Below are 19,413 nucleotides of genomic sequence, written 5' to 3' on the forward strand. Positions count from 1 at the left end.
CTTGCTTAGAAAATGAAAGATTTTGTGTCCTAGATCAAATGATAATTATTACTAATAATTATACTGAGCATATAATGATGTCAATAAGAATGGCACTGGGCACTTCAGACAGAGTGCTCCATGCATACATTCTCTCAGTAATCCTGATCAATGCTGTTAGTTAGGATTAGTGTTATCATTCTCATATTTCAGAAGGCAGAATGGGGACGGAGGCTGAGATAATGGGTTGACATTTTTCAAGGCTTCCTAGAGAATTCACAGAGATAAGATTTGAAACAAGTAATTCCTGGCTTTCAAATAGTAGTCCCCCCCCCCCCTTGCCTACAGTTAGTTGCCCCACTTTTCTCATTTGTAAACTTCAAATGTAAATGGTCCTCATGACAGAAGGAACGTGACGAAACTGGCTTTCTCATATTAAAGTGGCATTGCTGTGACGTAACCTATTGGTGTGGGTACAGTGACATCATGTATTTCCTCAGCTGTTGCAAGGAGATGGTAGCAACGATAACACGCCAGAAGATGGTAACTCTTCAACCAGATGCAGAACATGAATTGCAACAGTTAGAGAGGATCAAGGTAAGCAAGACCAAATGTGGTCTCTTGCCTTTTGTGCCTCACTCTCCAAATCCATCCTACTGTTTTTGGTTTTGAAGTTGGTCATTGCATAAGTGAAATAGTTCCTCGATTGGGTCACTCTACTTGTTCTAAAGCCTTCACAATATTTCAAACCCTGAGATGGTCTTTGTTGCTGTTCCTGCCGCTGCTGTATTGATTATGGTGATGATGTGAATTTATCAGCTGCTGTTCAAAATTAAGTATTTTTTCCATGACACTGCCTTATTTATTACCCTGGAATGCCTTCAAGCCTCAGCACAGTGCGCAAAGGCTCTCTGGAGCAATGGATATGACTTCAGCTGCTGGGCACTTCTCGGTGTGGGGCTTAAAGCTGTCCTTCATTCGCATCCTCTGGTGAGCTTTCTAGGTCAGATGGGGATGTCGGATGGCAGCCAGTCCAGCGATGAGAAGAGAGTTGCTGTGTAATGTGGCTTCAGCCGCCACCATTTTTATTGTCCCAGAATACCCCTGGGCACGACATCAGAACCCCGAGGCATTCTGGGGTGATAAAGATGTCATTGTCTCTCTCAGCAGCTTCAGCTTGTCACTTCTTTGTTGAGCACTGGACCAAAAAGGAAACACTAAGCAAACAGAAAGGAGAGGATCAGCCGCTTTGACGGGTCTTCTCAAGCCCATGGCCCCACTGTGCCAAGTGCTGCTTCTGGGCCTGGCTCCCTGCACGCATAGTTCTGCGGTCCCCATGTTACATGTAAGCAATGGGAAACATTTTTCACATTCTCTTGTGGGCAGCTTTCCAGGGTCCGCATGCCAGGGGTGGATGGGGCCGCAGGCGAAAGAGGACAAGTGGGATTCTTGTGACTCTTAACTTTTGCAGAGTAGGCATCATTCCAGCCACACAAAAGCCAGAGGGTTCTACATTTGCGGTTAACAAGCTGCCATCAAAATTTCCGTAAATCTTGGTACATTGTATACCTTTTGCCTACTTTTAAAGATGGCTTGCTCACAGTTGCCCACGGGCAATGCCGTGCGTACTTTTTCTTACGCATTGTGAAATTTGAACTCTGTTAACACTGCTGATCCGGGCTGTGGTGACCCTTGTTCAGGAAGTTCCAGGATCCAGCCTGGGCCGGTGCTGTTAAGGGGGCGCCTAGTTGGAGAGGAGGAGAAAAAGTCTGCAGTTGAGCCCAGTAGTGTCACATAAATCATGACGGCGCATGGAAGGTAACCCCCAATATTTCATGTTCCTCCCTAGGCAGGAGGAAGAAAAGGCTGAAAATTTGTGGTAGTGTCAATTATGGCAGCCATCAGCAAGGGAGGATATGAGTCTCATGTTTCTGTGAAGCATTTTTGTGAAATAGATTGGAAAAGAGAAGTGTGGGCTGTTTGAAGGCATGCAGTAAGGTGTGGGCCGCTTCAGGCTGAGTGGGAAGGTAGGCTGAGGCTGGGTTGTTTGGAAAGTCTCAAGTTGGGTTGGGACAATCGTGTCACTCTTTGGCCCATGTCGCTTTTGTGACATCACTAGGGATGTTGGAGGATTCTGATGGAAACAGAAACAGGTGCAAAAATTGCTGCTCTTCACATCTTCTCTCATTTTCAGGACCAGGTTCACTTCGTGTGAATGAAAGCAGCATTGACTGACACCACTGTTTGTTTTTTCCAAAGCTGTGAACTTGATTGCGTTCCTCGCGTGCAAGCTCCTTTGAACCCAGTGGAATTTGCTTTTGTATAAACATGCATGAGATTACCCTGTAAATCTCTGTGTGGCAATTGCAACTTCACTTCCGCAAGGCACCTACTGTTTCTTAACAGTTCCCATAACCTGGAGTTTCTCCAAGCCTTTTAATCCCTGCCAGCCATGTCTTCTGCAGTGTGCAAACTTTTTCGTGCAATATTGTGTGTTTATACAGTCTGCTGCTGCTACTGCATGCTGGGAATTGAAAGGCGAGGAAGTGTGCCCACATTGGCATTAGAAGCCTAACAGAGCAGGCCTAATCCTGTCTTATCAGAAGTAAGTCCTATTGAGTTCAATGAGGCTTGCTCTCAGGCAAGGGGGTTCTAGATGGGATTATTTATTTATTGAATTTATATCCTGCCCTTCCTCCCAAAGGAGTTCAGGGCAGCAAATTCATAAGCCCAGTGATATGAGAAATAGCTGGTTCCAAACAAAAAGGAAGTTGGAATGAGTCTTAGGAGCACAGGCTAAACTCCTAACTATGTCTACTCAGAGGTAAGTCGCATTGAACTCTATTGTGTGAAAGTCAACTCATTTGGTACCACTGAGAATTGAAGAAATAGTGTTTTTCACTGGTGGGTGTTACACAAACACAAGCAACCACAGCACACCTGCAATTAGGGCAAGGGTTTTCCAACCCAAAGGCTGTTACTCCCTAGGCAGCAAATACATGGACCTATCGATGATAGTACAGGTGTGAATGACAGGTCACAGTATGCATTTGCAGGGAACATAATGGCTGGGATGAATGGTGGACCTCTCAAAAATCCTTGGCCCCATACAAAGTCCAGCTCCACCTGCTGCCCATTTGGGTTGGGAACTGAAATGGAGAGCCATATGCTAAGTAAAACACTGTACAACTTCAGAAGTTTAGAAGTGATTCCTCTAAGCATAGTTCAGCATAAGCAACTCTGTTTGAGCCCTCTGGAAGAGCACCACAGGGCAATTGTTTTTACAGTGGTACCTTGGGTTAGGAACTTAATTCGTTCTGGAGATCCGTTCTTAAGCTGAAACTCTTCTTAACCTGAGGTACCACTTTAGCTAATGGGGCCTCCCGCCCCCGCCGCACGATTTCTGTTCTCATCCTGAAGCAAAGTTCTTAGCCCGAGGTACTATTTCTGGGTTAGCGGAGTCTGTACCTGAAGCGTCTGTAACCTGAAGTACCACTGTATTTCCCTTTTGGTGATTGGTTGCTTCTTTCGCTCTCTCTTTTTCCAGACAGAGTGCTTGGATTGGATTGAAACCTGCAACCTCCTCCTGTCTGGGATGAAGACCACTCCCACCACTTTAATCAGCCAAGAAGACCTGGTTGGCCTGTTTGGATTAGAGGTACTGGCAGAAATAACCTTTGGTGTGACTGGTGGTGGTGGGGATTTTTTCTCCCTCTCTCCTCCGCCCTCCACCTCTCTTCTGGCGCAGGGCGATATCTCAGAAGGAGAATTTCACTTGCAACCTTTTTGCAGGTGCTTCAACTGAAACGACAGCTGCCTCCTCGTCCGGAGCAGAGAGTGGAGAGCTCCTCCACCACAGATGTACCTGTGGAGGAAGAGAAAAAAGACAAAGAAGCTGTGGATGTTCTAAAAGATCAGGAAGCACCAGAACAGAAGCAAGTGTTAGAAGCAGAGGTGAGCATCTCCATTAGGAAATGTACAAAGCTGTCCCTCTTCTTTCAGGGCTTCTTTCTTTTTCGCTGGGGCTCATGGCCGTGTGTTTATTGCTATCTGGTGGAAGTTTTGACATCATGAAAAGGGAAGCCTGCCGTTTACAAACAGAAGAAATATATATCTATCCTCATGACTATGGAGAAGAGATTGGAGTCATATGGTGGATGCTACCTGGAAAAGCTACTTCCAGTAGGCCACAGAGAAGTTGTTAATGGTGTCAGGAGTGGCATCACTGCTGGGCCCCTGGGTTGGTAGTGTGAAGGGAGCAGATTGCATGGATGGGGCTGTCAACGTGGCTGTTTTTCTTACAACTACGTCCCGCGTGATAAGCTTCCTTTACATATTAACAGGAGCAATGGGGTATTCGTTGGCTGCATCACATTGCTGGATATGTATGAACTGCCCATTTAATGCTTTGCGTTCTCCCCTTCTGTGACTTAAATGTCTTGCTGTTCTGATCATACATCCAACACCTCCCTCTTTGATCACTTCCTGAAAAATTGCAAAAGCTTTGAAAAATCTGAGGAATTGGAATTTGATGCCAGTAAATACTGGTCACTGAACTGAGAATTCCTTGCTACAGATTCTGGATTCTGGTTTCTTCTGGTGCAGAACATAAGCAGGACTGTGGGCAATGCAGCAAAAGCAAGCCTCGCAAAGGAAAGGCACCCCCTTTCTCCAGCTGTTGGTCATAAAGTGTCTACTTGAGTCAGAAACTTTATGCTACAAAGTTGTATACCACTTAGCTTTCTCACAAAGCATCCTGGGAATTGTAGTTTGATGAAGTGCTGCGGATTCTCTTTTCAAGGGTGGTTGAGCATGTTTAAATATGGAAAGTGGATAAGCGAAGAGTGTATACGCTTCCGATTCTCCAGCAGCAGAGAATCAGCCCCAGAATTCATGCATGGTCTGTGAACCAGGGGCATAGGAAGGGGGGGCAGAGGGGGCAGGTGACAAGATGGCCCCTGCATCCTCCCAGCTGTAGAGTGGCCAAGGGCACGCGCAGTCCATATGGGCGCCGCTTGCGCGGTGTCCATACTGGCTGCCACTCTCACGCGCCATCTGTACGGGTGTCCGTATGGGCTGCCGCACGTGCACACTCCATACGGCAGCCTGTACGGTCGCCATGCAAGCAGCAGCCCATATGGACACCGCGTGCTAGTGGCAGCCCATACAGACTGTGCATGTGCGGCATCCCATACGGTCACCGCACATGCACAGTCCGTACAGGATGCCGCTTGCGTGGCGTCCGTATGGGCTACCACACATGCACATTCCGGGATGCCACTTGTGCAGCAACCTGTACGGTCGCCGTGTAAGCGGCAGCCCGTACGGAGTGTGCATGTGCGGCATTCCGTACAGAGTGCGCACGTGTGGGATACCGCACATGCGCAGTCCGTACGGGATGCCGCACATGTGCACTTCGTACGGGCTGCCCTGCCCCTGGTGCCAGAGAGGGTTCCTCTGCCACTGCTGTGAACACTGACTCCAGAGGCTCCTGAACCACAATTGACAGCGTAGCCTTATGTGGAATATGAAAATAATTGAAGATTGTGTTGATCAGAGCTTTTTTTCTAGAAAAAATGGTGCCGGCACTCACCGCGAAGTTGTTACAGTTAAGTGCCACACTTTTAACATACCCATTAAAAAGGCGCCGGTACTGCATACTGTCGAGTACCCCCAGGGGGGAAAAGGACTGGTGTTGATCATCATGATCCTTCCATACACTATCTGAGTCTCTTCTGTGCGCAGTTTCCTTGATGATGAGGAAACAACCATTGCATTGTGTGGTCCTTCCCTTTCCCCTTGCTCCTTCTCTTTGTCCTTGCAGGAACAGCCGCCCGTGCCCAGCACCAGCACTGGTGAGCAGGCCGAGAGTCTTGCGGTCACTTACCCAGTCAGATACATTGGAGATGATTCTAATGTGTATGTCAAAACCATGCAAGTGCAAGAAATCACAGTGTCACGGGTATGTATGTACATATAAATAGATAGCTCTTCTCCGAAGAGGTGTGTCTATTTGGAAGAAGGTGTGGCAGCTGCTTTAGAGGACAGGTTCTCAGTGTTAGTTATTTATATCCCACCTTGCAGCAGAAGAATCGTTATTTGCATCAGCCACTAGCCATAGCAATAAAACCAAATAAAATGTACTGAAGGTAGAGGTAAAAACTTAACTATAGAAAATACATTTGGGGGTTTACATCAATAATCAAATAATAGATCTTATTCTAATTGTCCCCACTAAAAACCCTGCAGTTTTTGCTGTCACCTGATCATCTTGATCTGCTAAAAGAAAGGATGCAGTAGGAACGGTTGAGTGACCTGGCATGGACAGTAATAGAGGGGTAATAACCTCACTCCTCAAATCTTTATAAAGAGTGTAAGCCAGAAGCACATGAGCCACTGACTCAATACTGCCATCTCCACAGGGACATAACTGTTTTTCCAGTGGAATTTTTTGAAATCGACCCTCGAGTACAGCCGAAGGCAGTATATTCAATCTTGCGAAAGTGAAAGCGCGTCTGTATTTTGAAATTGTTACATTTTGCAAATAGGGTGCCAAAGTGACTAGGTGGGAAATAATCATACCATGGACAAAATTTCCTTATTTTGGCCAGATTATTCTGTCGCTCAGTGTCATATAGGCACTGTCTAATTAAATTATTTGATTACTGAAGCCAGGTGTTAATAACTGTTGTGGTGATAAACCAGAAAAGTAGAGCTTTCGGTTGACAATTTTAGTCCAAGTGCTCTCATGACAATCTTGCAATACTAATGGTAGTAGACCCGTGTATCCCACCGTTTTTCTCCAAGGAGCTCAAGGTGGCATAGATGGTTCTCCCCCTCCTCATTTAATCCCCATGAAACCCCTATGAGGCAGATTAGGCTGAGAGAGGCAGTGACTGGCCCAAAGTCACTCAGTGAGCTTCATGGCCGAGTGGGGATTTGAACTTTGGACTCCCAGGTCCTAGTCCAACTCTATGGCCACTACAACACACTACTACAGCAGGAAAATAGATCTGGGACGTTCTCCTGCAATGGCCCCACTGAAAAGAACGGCAGTGGTGCATGAACACCGTTATGGGGTTTTTACAGGAGATATTCTCAGGCAATTGTGCCCTGTATAAACCTTTTCTTCTCAGAGGCAGAGTAATGGCAACTTCCAACTCTGTGCCTCTGTAAATAAAACAGTGCAATGACCCTGTAAGGTAGGCCAGAATTATCTTTATCCCCATTCTGAAGATGTAAGGGATGAGTGAGCATCACTTGTCTAAGGCTACCTAGTGTGCTCATAGCTGAGGCAAGATTTGAGCCGGGGACTTCTGTATGCCAGTTCTGAGACAGAAAGTAGCCTGTTGATTTATTTCCTTTCATTTCCTATAAGTTACTCACTCTTCTTATTCCAGAGGGAGCTGCATGCCAGCCAGTGGACCACAAAGGCCTCAAAGAAGGAATTTGAGTTGCTGGCGTCACTGGAAATTCTGGAAGAGCGACTCGTGTGAGTATAGAACCACAGGGAAGAGATGGATGGATGTGTGCATTCTTGTGCAGACTAGAGACTAGAGGGTATCTTGAACAGGTGGCCTATGTGATTGCAGGTGTCTATTCTGCCACAACACATTCCATTTTTAAACAAAAATAGGACGCGGGTGGCGCTGTGGTCTAAACCGCTGGGCCTCTTGGGCTTGCCAATCGGAAGGTCGACGGTTCGAATCCCCGTGATGGGGTGAGCTCCCATTGCTCGGACCCAGCTCCTGCCAACCTAGCAGTTTGAAAGCACACCCAAAAGTCCAAGTAGATAAATAGGTACCGCTCCTGCAGGAAGGTAAACGGTGTTTCCGTTGCGCTGCTCTGGTTTCGCCAGAAGCGGCTTAGTCATGCTGGCCACATGAGCTGGAAAAACTGTCAGCAGACAAACGTCGGCTCCCTTGGCCAGTAAAGCAAGATGAGCGCCGCAACCCCAGAGTCGTCTGCGACTGGACTTAACTATCAGGGGTCCTTTACCTTTACCTTTAGTGATATGTGAGTTCTCATGTGGTTTTGAGGTGCTAGGAATAAAACCTCCTGTAGGTTTTAGAGACTTGAAATGTACTAATCAGGTGTGGATTCTTACATAGGTTGCAGTAATATTGGCCGTTAGGAACATTTTTGGGGAGTGAAGAAGCAAGAGAAAATGTATTTTTCACAGTAGGAAGCGACCAGCTAGAGTAAATCAAATTAGTGTTACTGGTTTCTTGCCTGGTCAGGGCTATGAATTCTTTCTGACACCTACTCTTTCAGAGAGGCTGAAAAGCGAGCACAGCAAGCTGAGGAAAAATCTGAAGTCCTTCATGAGGACTTGGAAGAAGCTCTGGCAAAAATCCAGAACATGGAGGGTGAGCAACCAAAGCTGAAGGACCCTGAACAAAAAGAAACAAAACTCAAAGCAGGTATGGCTAAAGACTTGAAAGGTGGAATTGCAGGCTCTAAAAAAATGCTCTGGAATTTTAAGGGCAATTTCATGCACCACACGTTTAGGCGTACGTTTGAAAACATAAAATGTGAATGTGATAAACTGGTTTGCAGGCTCACGTGTGTTCAAGGTACAAATGTGTCGGAGAACCAGGATTGGCTGCACTTTCAAGCATACATTTGGGTGGTATAATTGAGTATGCTGCTGCTGCTGCGAAATGGCTCAAAATAGACAAAACAGGCATAGGGAAGTCACGTGTTGCACGTCTTGCTGAGCTGTGCCATTTCAGACTATGTGTATTGTATTTTTTTTTTTTTTTTTTTTGTAAGAATTTTTATTGGTTTTACAGAATAATTTTAAACAATACAAACAAATAAAAAAAGACATACAAACATGTAAAATTTCATAACCTTTTTTTCATGTCCCTCTCTTCTCGGACTCCCCCAAACCTCCCCTTCCTACATCCCAATTTCCAAAATTTATTTCAGCAAATTCTAATTAATTTTATCAAATATATTTTTTCTTATTCTTTTCTTCAACTTAATCTTATGTCACTGTAATCTCCTTTTCTTTCTCCAAACCTCGACATTTTAACATTCCTCAATTTTATAATAGTTCTTAAGGTAAATTTTAAATTTCTTCCAATCTTCTTCCGCCGTCTCTTTCCCCTGCTCACGGATTCTGCCAGTCATCTCAGCCAGTGTCATATAGTCTATTACCTTCATCTGCCACTCTTCCAAGGTGGGTAATTCTTCTGTCTTCCAATACTTTGCGATAAGTATTCTTGCTGCTGTCGTAGCATACATAAAGAAATTTCTATCTTTCTTTGACACCAATTGGCCGACAATGCCCAAGAGAAAGGCCTCTGGTTTCTTAGGAAAAGTACATTTAAGTACCTTTTTCATTTCATTATATATCATTTCCCAGAAAGCCTTAATCTTCGGGCACGTCCACCAAAGATGATAAAAAGTACCTTCCGTTTCTTTACACTTCCAACACTTATTATCAGGCAAATGATAAATTTTTGCTAGCTTGACTGGGGTCATGTACCACCTATAGATCATTTTCATAATATTTTCCTTTAAGGCATTACATGCCGTAAATTTTATACCAGTGTTCCACAACCATTCCCAGTCAGCAAACATAATGTTATGACCAATGTCCTGTGCCCACTTAATCATAGCTGATTTAACTATTTCATCTTGTGTATTCCATTTCAGCAGCAGATTATACATTTTTGACAAATTCTTAGTATTGGATTCTAACAGTTCAATTTCTAATTTTGATTTCTCCACCTGGAATCCAATTTTCCTGTCTTGTTTATGTACCTCCATTATTTGATAATAATGGAGCCAATCTCGAACCTTGGGTTTCAATTTCTCATAGCTCTGTAACTTCAATTTATCTCCATCTTGTTCCAAAATTTCCCAATACTTTAGCCATTCAGCTTCCATATTAAGCTTTTTCAGCGCTGTAGCCTCTAAAGGTGACAACCATCTAGGGGTTTTACTTTCCAACAAATCTTTATATCTTATCCAAACGTTATATAATGCTTTCCTGACAATATGGTTTTTAAAGGCCCTATGCACCTTAATTTTATCATACCATAGATATGCATGCCAACCAAATGTATTATTAAAACCTTCTAAGTCCAAGATATCTGTATTCTCGAGGAGCATCCATTCTTTCAGCCAGCAAAATGCTGCTGCTTCATAATACAGTTTTAAGTCCGGCAGGGCAAACCCCCCTCTTTCTTTTGCATCCGTCAGTATTTTAAATTTTATTCTGGGCTTTTTGCCCTGCCAGACAAATTTCGAGATATCCTTCTGCCACCTCTTGAAACAATCTATCTTGTCCAGAATTTGTAATGTTTGGAACAAAAATAACATTCTAGGCAATACATTCATCTTAATAGCTGCAATTCGGCCTAACATTGACAATCTCAAATTTGACCATATTTCTAGATCTTTTTTAATTTCCGACCAACATTTTTCATAATTGTCTTTATACAAGTTCGAATTCTTAGATGTCAAATAGACCCCTAGGTATTTCACCTTCTTTACCACTGTCAAACCTGTTTCATTCTGGAACTTCTCCCTTTCCATGACTGTCAAATTTTTTTCCAAAACTTTAGTCTTTTGTTTATTCAATTTAAATCCGGCCACCTGACCAAATTCTTGAATTAGCTCCAACACCCTTTTTGTACTAGTGTCTGGCTCTTGTAAAGTAAGTACTAAATCATCTGCAAAGGCCCTTAACTTGTAATGTTTGGCTCCGACCTGTACACCTTTAACCTGCTGGTCATCTCTAATCATATTAAGCAACACCTCCAGAACAGAAATAAAAAGTAAAGGGGAAATTGGGCACCCCTGTCGTGTCCCTTTTTCTATTTTAAATTCTTCAGTTATCACATTATTTACAATCAACTTAGCCTTTTGTTCAGCGTATATGGCACCCATACCATTCTCAAATCCTTGGCCTACCCCCATCCCATGAAGATTCTTTTTCATAAAACTCCAAGAAATATTGTCAAAGGCTTTCTCCGCGTCCACAAAGATCAGAACTGCTTTAGTGTTTATATTCACCTCTAATAATTCCAGAATGTCTATTATGTTCCTCACATTATCTGATAAATGCCTTTTTGGGAGAAAGCCTGCTTGGTCCTTATGAATCTTCTCCATCAACACTCTTTTCAATCTTTTTGCCAGAATGTCTGCAAAAATTTTATAATCCACATTAAGTAATGATATTGGGCGGTAGTTCTTAAGTTGAGTCTTTTCAGTCTCTGTCTTTGGTATGAGTGAAATATACGCTTCTTTCCACGATTCTGGTGCCCTTTTCCCCTCCAAGATCTCATTACAGACTTCCTTTAATGGTTGTACCAGCCACTCCTTCAAAGCTTTATAGTATCTGGAAGTCAGTCCATCTGGTCCTGGAGATTTGCCCAGTTGCATATTTTGAATGGCACTCTCTATCTCTTGATCTGTTATTCTCTGGTTTAGATCCACCTTACTTTGGTAGGAGATTTTTTGTAGTCCATACTTTTTAAGGAATTCGTCTATATCTTCTTCCTTCTGCGGTCCTTGTGAATATAGCTTTTTAAAATAACTCAAAAAACAGTTTCTTATCTCGTTAGGTTTAGAAATATTCTTTCCATCCACTTCTAGACTTGTAACTGTATTTAGTTTCTGTCTTTTCTTCAGTTGCCAAGCCAGAAGCTTACCACATTTATCTGCTGATTCAAAAGTCTTTTGTCTCATTTGTTTTATCTTCCATTCAATCTCTTGATTCATCAATTCCATATATTGTGTCTGGTATAACTTAATCTCTCTCAGAATCTCCTGGGACTTTGGTTTTGATCTCAATTTCTTCTCTCCTTCTTTTATCTTTTCCAAGATCTTATCCTTCTTCTCATTTTGCTTTCTCTTTTTTACTGAATTTTGTTGAATTAAAAATCCTCGCATCACTGCTTTGCTTGCGTCCCATATCACTCTTTTTTCTACATCAGTTTTTAGATTTATTTCAAAATAGTCCTTTAAAGTTTTTTGGGCCTTTCTATGGATCTCCTCGTCTCGAAATAGGTTGTCATTCATCCTCCATCTGAATTGACCAGTTACTGTAAATTTCATCTCCATCTTCACGGCGTTATGGTCGGAGCAAGTCTTTGGACAGATTTCCACTTTCTTAATCTTTGGAGCCAACCCACTAGTAATCCAAATTTGATCGATTCTGGTCCAGGTCATCATTGCTTCAGAGAAGAAGGTTCCCTCTCTCTCGAGAGGGTTCCTTGTTCTCCATATATCAATCAAGTCCATATTTTCAGTCATTTCAAAGAAAGTCTTTGGTAGTCTCCCATCTCTGGTAATTACCTGTCTTTGTGCTTTATCCATATTTGTAGATACCACTCCGTTCATATCTCCCATCATAATTAATTTGTAATCCAAATAGTCCAACAATGTCTCATGCAGCTTCTTAAAAAATTCTGACTTCCCTTCATTAGGTGCATAGATCCCTAGTATCAAAAATTTTTCACCTTGAATTTGCACTTCAATTGCCAAATATCTTCCTTGTTCATCTTTAAATATAAACTTTGGGGAAAATTTTTCTTTTGCATAGATTACCACTCCTCTTTTCTTAACTTTATCCGATGAAATAAATTCTTGGCCTAATCTCTTATTGACGAGTAATTTCCTATGCAATCTTGTTATATGAGTTTCCTGTAAACAAATTATGTCCAACTGCTCTTTTTTCAATAAATGGAATATGTTTTTCCTCCTTCGCGGAAGATTGAGTCCATTACAATTCCAGCTTAGAAGTTGCAGGGCCATCCTGAAGCTATTTACCTCCTGTCGCTCCGAGTAGTTGTTCTTCTTCTGTCGGTGATTTCAGTCCAAACGTCAGGTTTAAAATGTCTGTTGCGTCTTTCGTTTCTGATGTTATTTCCTCTCCGACTGTTCCTTTCAGAAGGTCTTCCCTGTAGTGATTTAAAAATTGATCTCGATCTTCTACTGATCTTATCCTTATTTTCCTACCTTTGAATTTGAAAGATAGGCCTTGCGGGAATTCCCACCTGAAAGGTACTTCGTTCTTCTTCAGCAATCCGACCAATTCTTTATAGTATGTTCTTGCGTCTAGAATTTCCTTTGGGATATCTTTAAAGATCTCCACAAAAGACTTTTCAATCTCGAGTGTTCTTTGAAAATGCAGGCTCAATATTTTTTCTCTTTCCTCTCTTGATCTTAATGTTATTAGGCAATCCCTTGGCTTCTTCCTGCCTTGTGCTCTTCCCAGTCTAAAAGCAGTGACTATTTTAATTTCTTCCTTCTCTAACTCCTGTTGCCAAAAATCAGAAAATTCTTTAGAAAGGAAGTTCGCCAAGTTGTCTCCTTCACTTTCAGGCACCGCTCGTAGTCTTAAGTTTCTACTTCTCCTCTCCAATTCAAGCATAGACAGGGCCAATGTATGATCTTCTAGCTTTTTGCAAACTGGTACAATTTTTTCCTGTGTAGCATCCGCCGAGACTTTAGCCTCATCAGCAGAGACTTTGGCTTCTTCTGCGATTTTACGTATATTAGCAGAGTCCTCTAATATTTTATTAATAGATTCTGTATTAGATGTCACCCTTTTCCCTAATTCATTCACACTTTGTGTATTCTGATCAAGTTTGATTGAGAGTTCTGTCAATTTTCTACTATTTTCCGCCCCCTGCTTTGTCAAAGATTCCAAAGACTCATTTATTTTAACCAAAGCTTGTGTTACAGGATCTGATGACATTGTTGTTCTTGTCTGACCAGTTGCAGCTGGTGCCACTGGGATGCCTGGGACTGAAATTCTTCGCTGTGAAGATTTTGTTTTGTATTGTCTCCCAGACCTGGTTGTTGTCTCTTCTGATGCACCACTCATGCCTAGCCAAGGTCACTCTCGCAGCTGTTAGTTGTTTTCCAAGGGAAATTTCCACTGCCTTGCAGCCCAATTTGCAACAGTTATCAAAGTGTCCTCTAGGGGAACAAAGTTTCCAAAGCTACACAAAATGTCTTACAGTCCAAAATTCCCCTGAGGTTTCCCAATAGTCAATTGTAACAGTTCTTATATTTTCAGAGTTCAACAAACCAGTAATTTAATGTCTCTCCTGAGCTGAGTAGTTTGAAACAATGTAATAATCTAAGTGACAGCTCACTGACAGTTCTCTCTCTCCAGGTTCCTTTGCCCCGGCAGTCCGTTTCAGGGGTATTTGACACAGCGATAAAAAGTTTTAAAATCTTTTTCTGGCAGGTTCTAATTCCAAATTCCTCCCCCTTTTGCTCCTGCCTACCAAAAGGGGGAAAATTCACAGTTTATGTCTGGTTCTCTTCACTCTTTGCGATCTCTCAATGGTTGCAGCTTTTAATCCTTCTTTGCTTTATCCTTATGCAGTCCGGGAAAGGCTGACTTCCTTACTTTAACCAATCCCGTTTTCAGCCAAATTTCAAAAAGATAATTGTAAATCCCAATTAAGTCAGTCTTACTCACTGGTTTTACTTTGTAATCCAATTTTCAGGAAGGAATCGGCGCTCTCCGGCTATGGCGATGCGGCTTCGCTTTACAAGCTGGGTAGCGGCTCTCAGCACCGCTTCTCCCCCCGCTGCCGTTCCGGAGCCTTTAAAAAGGCTCCCTTGCGATTTCGGGGGGGCGCGATGGTGCCCACCGAGCCTCCTTGTTCACAGGCTTCCGCGCCTGTAATTTTTGAGGGTCCCCGCTTCGCCGTAGCGACAGGACCCGAACTTGTAAAGCAGACCCCCTCCGGAGCTCGGAGGGAAATCCGCCATTAACCGATGGCGCCGACCGGAAGTCCAGACTATGTGTATTGTATTTCCACGCTGCCTACCACACAATGGAAAAAAATGTACAGGACGTGTGCTTTTGTAGGAGAGCGGAGAGCATTCCTAGATACAGGTTGTGCTAAATACGTTGTGCTAGCGCAATGGGGTTCCTCCTCCCCTTGACACCCCCACATCTGCTCTGGAAGTTTGGGGGGAACTAGAGGGCAGGCTCTGGCAGAATGCTTGGCTTGGCACTACTTTGGATACAACCCACCATCTTCCCCCCTCTCCACCCGTAGTCAGAAATGGAATGTTACTGCAAAAGTTGTACCAGATGCCTTTCTGTTCCTTTGTTTCTGCTCTTAGTAAGTAAATATGTGTAGCCACTTCCCCATCATTACTACTCCCTGAAGGTTGCAAGAATCAAAATGATAGGCTGTACCTAAGGCAGGCTGGGGAGAGAGATGGTTTGCTAATTGAAGGTCTTTTCATTCCCGCCCCCTCAATAACAGCAGGCTGTTTATTTCTCCATTTAAAAATGGTAACGTGAGAATTAGCTGACTTGCCCAGTCCACCTCCTGAGTCTGATAGGGGAATCCTTTCCACACGGGCAACAAACAGAGGCCTAGTTCACACCTCTGTATCAGTTGCTTGATTTATCTGTTCTTGATTAGTGTTTGATGACTGGCAGCTGTCACCTGGTCTGCCCAGGAGGGTGAGGTAGTAGACTGGACTGTGCCACTACAGACAGCAGCCAGGAAAATCACCTTTTTGGTTGTTCTTTATTATAAAGTGTATCCTGTAAGTAGAATGTTAGCACAGCAGGGAATGGACTAATCTAGAACTTTTCTCCCTGGTGTGTTAGGTTTCCACTTTCAGAAACCTATTCCAAACTTAAAAATAGGAAGCGTAATGCTGGTGGTCAACAAAAGAGGTTTAAAGACTGTCTCAAAGCAAATCTTTAAAGATGTATTATAAACACTAACAAATGGGAAACACTTGCCTGTGAGCGCTCCAATTGGAGAACAGCCTTTACCAAAGGTGTCCTGGGCTTTGAAGACACTCGAACTCAGGACGCAAGGGAGAAACATGCTAAGAGGAAGGCATGCTTGGCAAATCCACACCGTGATCAACTCCCGCCCGGAAACCTATGTCCCCACTGTGGAAGGACGTGTGGATCCAGAATTGGCCTCCACAGTCATTTACGGACTCACTGTTGAGACCGTGTTCATGGAAGACAATCTTACGCAGCTACGAGTGATCGCCAAAGAAGAAGAAGAAGACCATTCTTCCATCTGCATTGCTGAAGTGGCACAACCCATTATGCACCCTCAATCTGCTACATGTGTAGCTCTGGCCTGAATAGGTGATGTTTCTGTTGAAAAGCAGTGTGTTGTGGGGTGAAAGGAAAGTTCTTCATTGCTTAATAATGTCATAATTCACATGTCATAATTCACTTGATGCTGCAATCATGAAGTAATGAAGATGCATGTTATGAACCAACCCAGGGAGCTGAAGAAGCAAACTGCATTGCACTGGCTAAGAATGTGAGCAGGGAAGTCCCTAGTTGAACTCTTACCTAACCCAGTTGGTGGTCCGAGCAAGCGTTTATCAGCCTAAGCTGCTCATCTGCAGCGTGATACTGATCATATCAGGATTGTTGATTTACTTTGAACAAAGTACTGTGTACATGTCAGAGATCGGTGTGTCTTAGAGCATTGAAATAAGTGGGGTTGAGCACATAATGCTCTGTTGGAATATTCCCATTATGGATGAGGTTCTCACTGACAACAGGTACACTTATGAAGTGTGGACATGACAAACATGGGTTTGTGGATGCATATGCTGTTCATAACCATTCTTTGGGCAGCTGGGTTTGGTCTTGATTCCCTCAAGGCTATGCTTGGGCTGAAACATGGACTTGTCGCAGAGTAGAGTATGAGGTTTCTCTGAGCTACTAGTTCTCATATTGTCTAGGTGTTGACAATGTCAGTGTTTAAGTGCTTCTTGCTGTGCATCTGTCGTTGCAGAAGTTGTCGTTAAGGAGCAAACTGAATCACCTTCACAGCCCAGCACTCCTAAGCCACGAATGAAGAAATTCCCCAAGCCCAAACGCTGAAGAAGAGGGTGACCTCCAGAAGGCCTTTGGCTCCTGCTTGTAGTTGGCATTGGACACAGATGGAGGGTTGTGCATTAGTGGCTACTTGGAATTCTCCCAGCTCTGTTAAACTATTGGTTCAGTACATGGAAAGGAGTTAACTCAACCAAGTGGGATTGATTCCCAGTTTCTGTTATTTATATAGAACATATTCAAGGTCTAGGTTGGAGTTGCCCTGATATTTCACTGTATTTACCTATACAGGTTGAATTTAAGAATAACTCAATAGGAAATATTTGCGGGTTTTGTTTAAACTCCCCCCCCCCCAAAAAAACCCTCGATCCGTCTTAGGAGTTTTTCACTAGTAGATGCATTGGGAGTATCTTGGACCAGAGGGTTTAGTATCCGGTAATTACTTGGCATGGGACGCGGGTGGCGCTGTGGGTTAAACCACTGAGCCTAGGGCTTGCCCATCAGAAGGTTGGCTGTTTGAATCCCTGCGACGGGGTGAGCTCCTGTTGCTCGGTCCCAGTTCTTGCCAACCTAGCAGTTCGAAAGCACGCAGTGCAAGTAGGTAAATAGGTACTGCTCCGGTGGGAAGGTAAACGATGTTTCCATGCGCTGCTTTGGCTCATCAGAAGTGGCTTAGTCATTCTGGCCACATGACCCGGAAGCTGTACACCAGCTCTCTTGGCCAATAAAACGAGATTAGTGCCGCAACCCCAGAGTCGTCCGCGACTGGACCTAACGGCCAGGGGTCCCTTTAGCTTTACCTTTACTAACTTGGCATGATTCCCTTCCCTCAAGTTCTCTAGTACAGTCATAAAGGTAAAGGTAAAGGGACCCCTGACCATTAGGTCCAGTTGTGACCGACTCTGGGGTTGCGGCGCTCATCTCGCTTTATTGGCTGAGGGAACCGGCCCACAGTGCCACCCGCGTCCCTTAGTACAGTCATACCTTGGGTTAAATATGCTTCGGGATGAATATTTTTCGGTTGTGCTCTGTGGCAACCCATAAGTAACGGAAAGCGTTACTTCCGGGTTTCGCTGCTCGCGCATGCGCAGACGCTCAAAATGATGTCGCACACATGCGCGGAAGCAGCGAATCGCGACCTGTGCACACGCGGGTTGCGTTCGCTTCAGGATGCGAACGGGGCTCCGGAATGGGTCCCGTTCGCATCCAGAGGTACCACTGTAGTTCTCTTTGTTTATGTAAGGTAGGAGACTTAGAAGCACTTCCAAATGTCTCCCAAGCATAGCACAAGGTGGATGAACAAGCCCAGCCTTCCAAAGAGCAGGGAGGGATAGTTCCCTAATCTCATGCAGGTATTGGAATTGACAGAAGCAGTGAGAGACTTCCACTGTTCCTGGCCACTCATAAAGCCTGAAGTAAACAGAAAGAAGACTCTTCTAGCTATGGAATCTTCTGCAAAGGGCAGGCTATTCACTCACATCACACCATGCTTTGGAGACACTTAGAACTAGCCAGATGGAATCTAACTGCTTCTGAGATGCTCTTACCTTGTCACAAGATGCAATCCTGATTGATTACTTCACCCAGATCCTGTACCTGTGCTGGAGGACTCGGGGAAGGGGAAAGCCCTACAGTTTTTCCTCAAACTTGGGTTCCCAGCTGTTGTTGGACTACAACTCCCATCAGCTATCAGGACCAACGGTCAGGGATGATGGGACTTGTAGTCCCTATTATGAAGCGAGAGACTCCCTCACAACTTCCAAGTTCTCTGTGGGAGGGAGGGTCACGGCTGCTGTCCTTTTTCACAAGCCATCTGGAAGAGATTGGTGGTTGCTAATGGCACTTGTGAAACCCTGATCCTTTGTGAATGGAAGGTGACTTATCAAATATTTTAGACTGATCTGGTATCAGTACTTTTTCTGTCCCAACACTGCATCCGTTCTACAGCCTTTCCTGAAGAAATGTGTCTTCATAGGGGAACATATTTTGCCCCTTTGTCTTCTGCCTCATTGCCACCCCATTCTTCCTTCAGGGGGAAATATGAGCTAGCATGGTATTTTGAACAGGAAAGCAGAGTAAGCCAAAGTTTGGCTGCGTACACCTGTTCATGGCATTGTAAAATCATGGCCAAAAGACGCCATCTAGCAGAAATGAGCAGAAATGCAGCTTGATTTATTTAAGTACGTTCCACTTTCCTTTCTGCAGAGAACATAGGAAGCTGCTTTGTATAATTGGTTCATCTGACCGGTGCCAGATCTAGATCAGTGCAGGCAGTTTCCCGACACAGGGCGTTGAGCTGAATGGTTGCAAAATAGCAGTGTTACTGTAATGGTTCTAGGGGTTGCTCATGCGTAAGCAAACACCTGGCTGGGTTGCCTGAGTGAACCTTTTTTTGTCCGGACAGCCACTCACCCGTGGCTGTCTCAATCGCTGGCAGAATCCGTCAGTGGGCGTTTCTTAAACTTCTTCCAGCAAAGAAGCTCTTTGACGCCTGGTCTCCTCCTACTCTCTCTGCGCGGAAGCCTTCTGCGCAAGGAGGGCGTAGGCAGCGGAGGAGCTCTACTCTCCCCGCTGGTCCCCGGCAAGGAGTCATGGGACCGCCTCGCCGCTTCCCCCAT

At 44.1% G+C, this 19,413-nt stretch overlaps 1 protein-coding gene across 1 annotated transcript in view; it reads left to right on the top strand.

Annotated features, from left to right (window-relative positions):
- LOC308479550 (axonemal dynein light chain domain-containing protein 1-like) overlaps window positions 1-16,988 on the top strand; it is a 38,309-nt gene extending 21,321 nt beyond the window's left edge. Inside the window, 7 exon segments of the mRNA XM_081010253.1 lie at window positions 480-576; window positions 3,527-3,637; window positions 3,772-3,933; window positions 5,804-5,941; window positions 7,380-7,471; window positions 8,254-8,402; window positions 16,755-16,988. Coding sequence (XP_080866379.1) covers window positions 480-576; window positions 3,527-3,637; window positions 3,772-3,933; window positions 5,804-5,941; window positions 7,380-7,471; window positions 8,254-8,402; window positions 16,755-16,843 — 838 coding nt within the window. The 3' untranslated portion in view covers window positions 16,844-16,988.
- The last annotated feature ends 2,425 nt before the right edge of the window (window positions 16,989-19,413 follow it).

Source organism: Podarcis pityusensis, assembly GCF_964106645.2.
Source record: "Podarcis pityusensis genome assembly, chromosome: 6".
NCBI lineage: Eukaryota > Metazoa > Chordata > Lepidosauria > Squamata > Lacertidae > Podarcis > Podarcis pityusensis.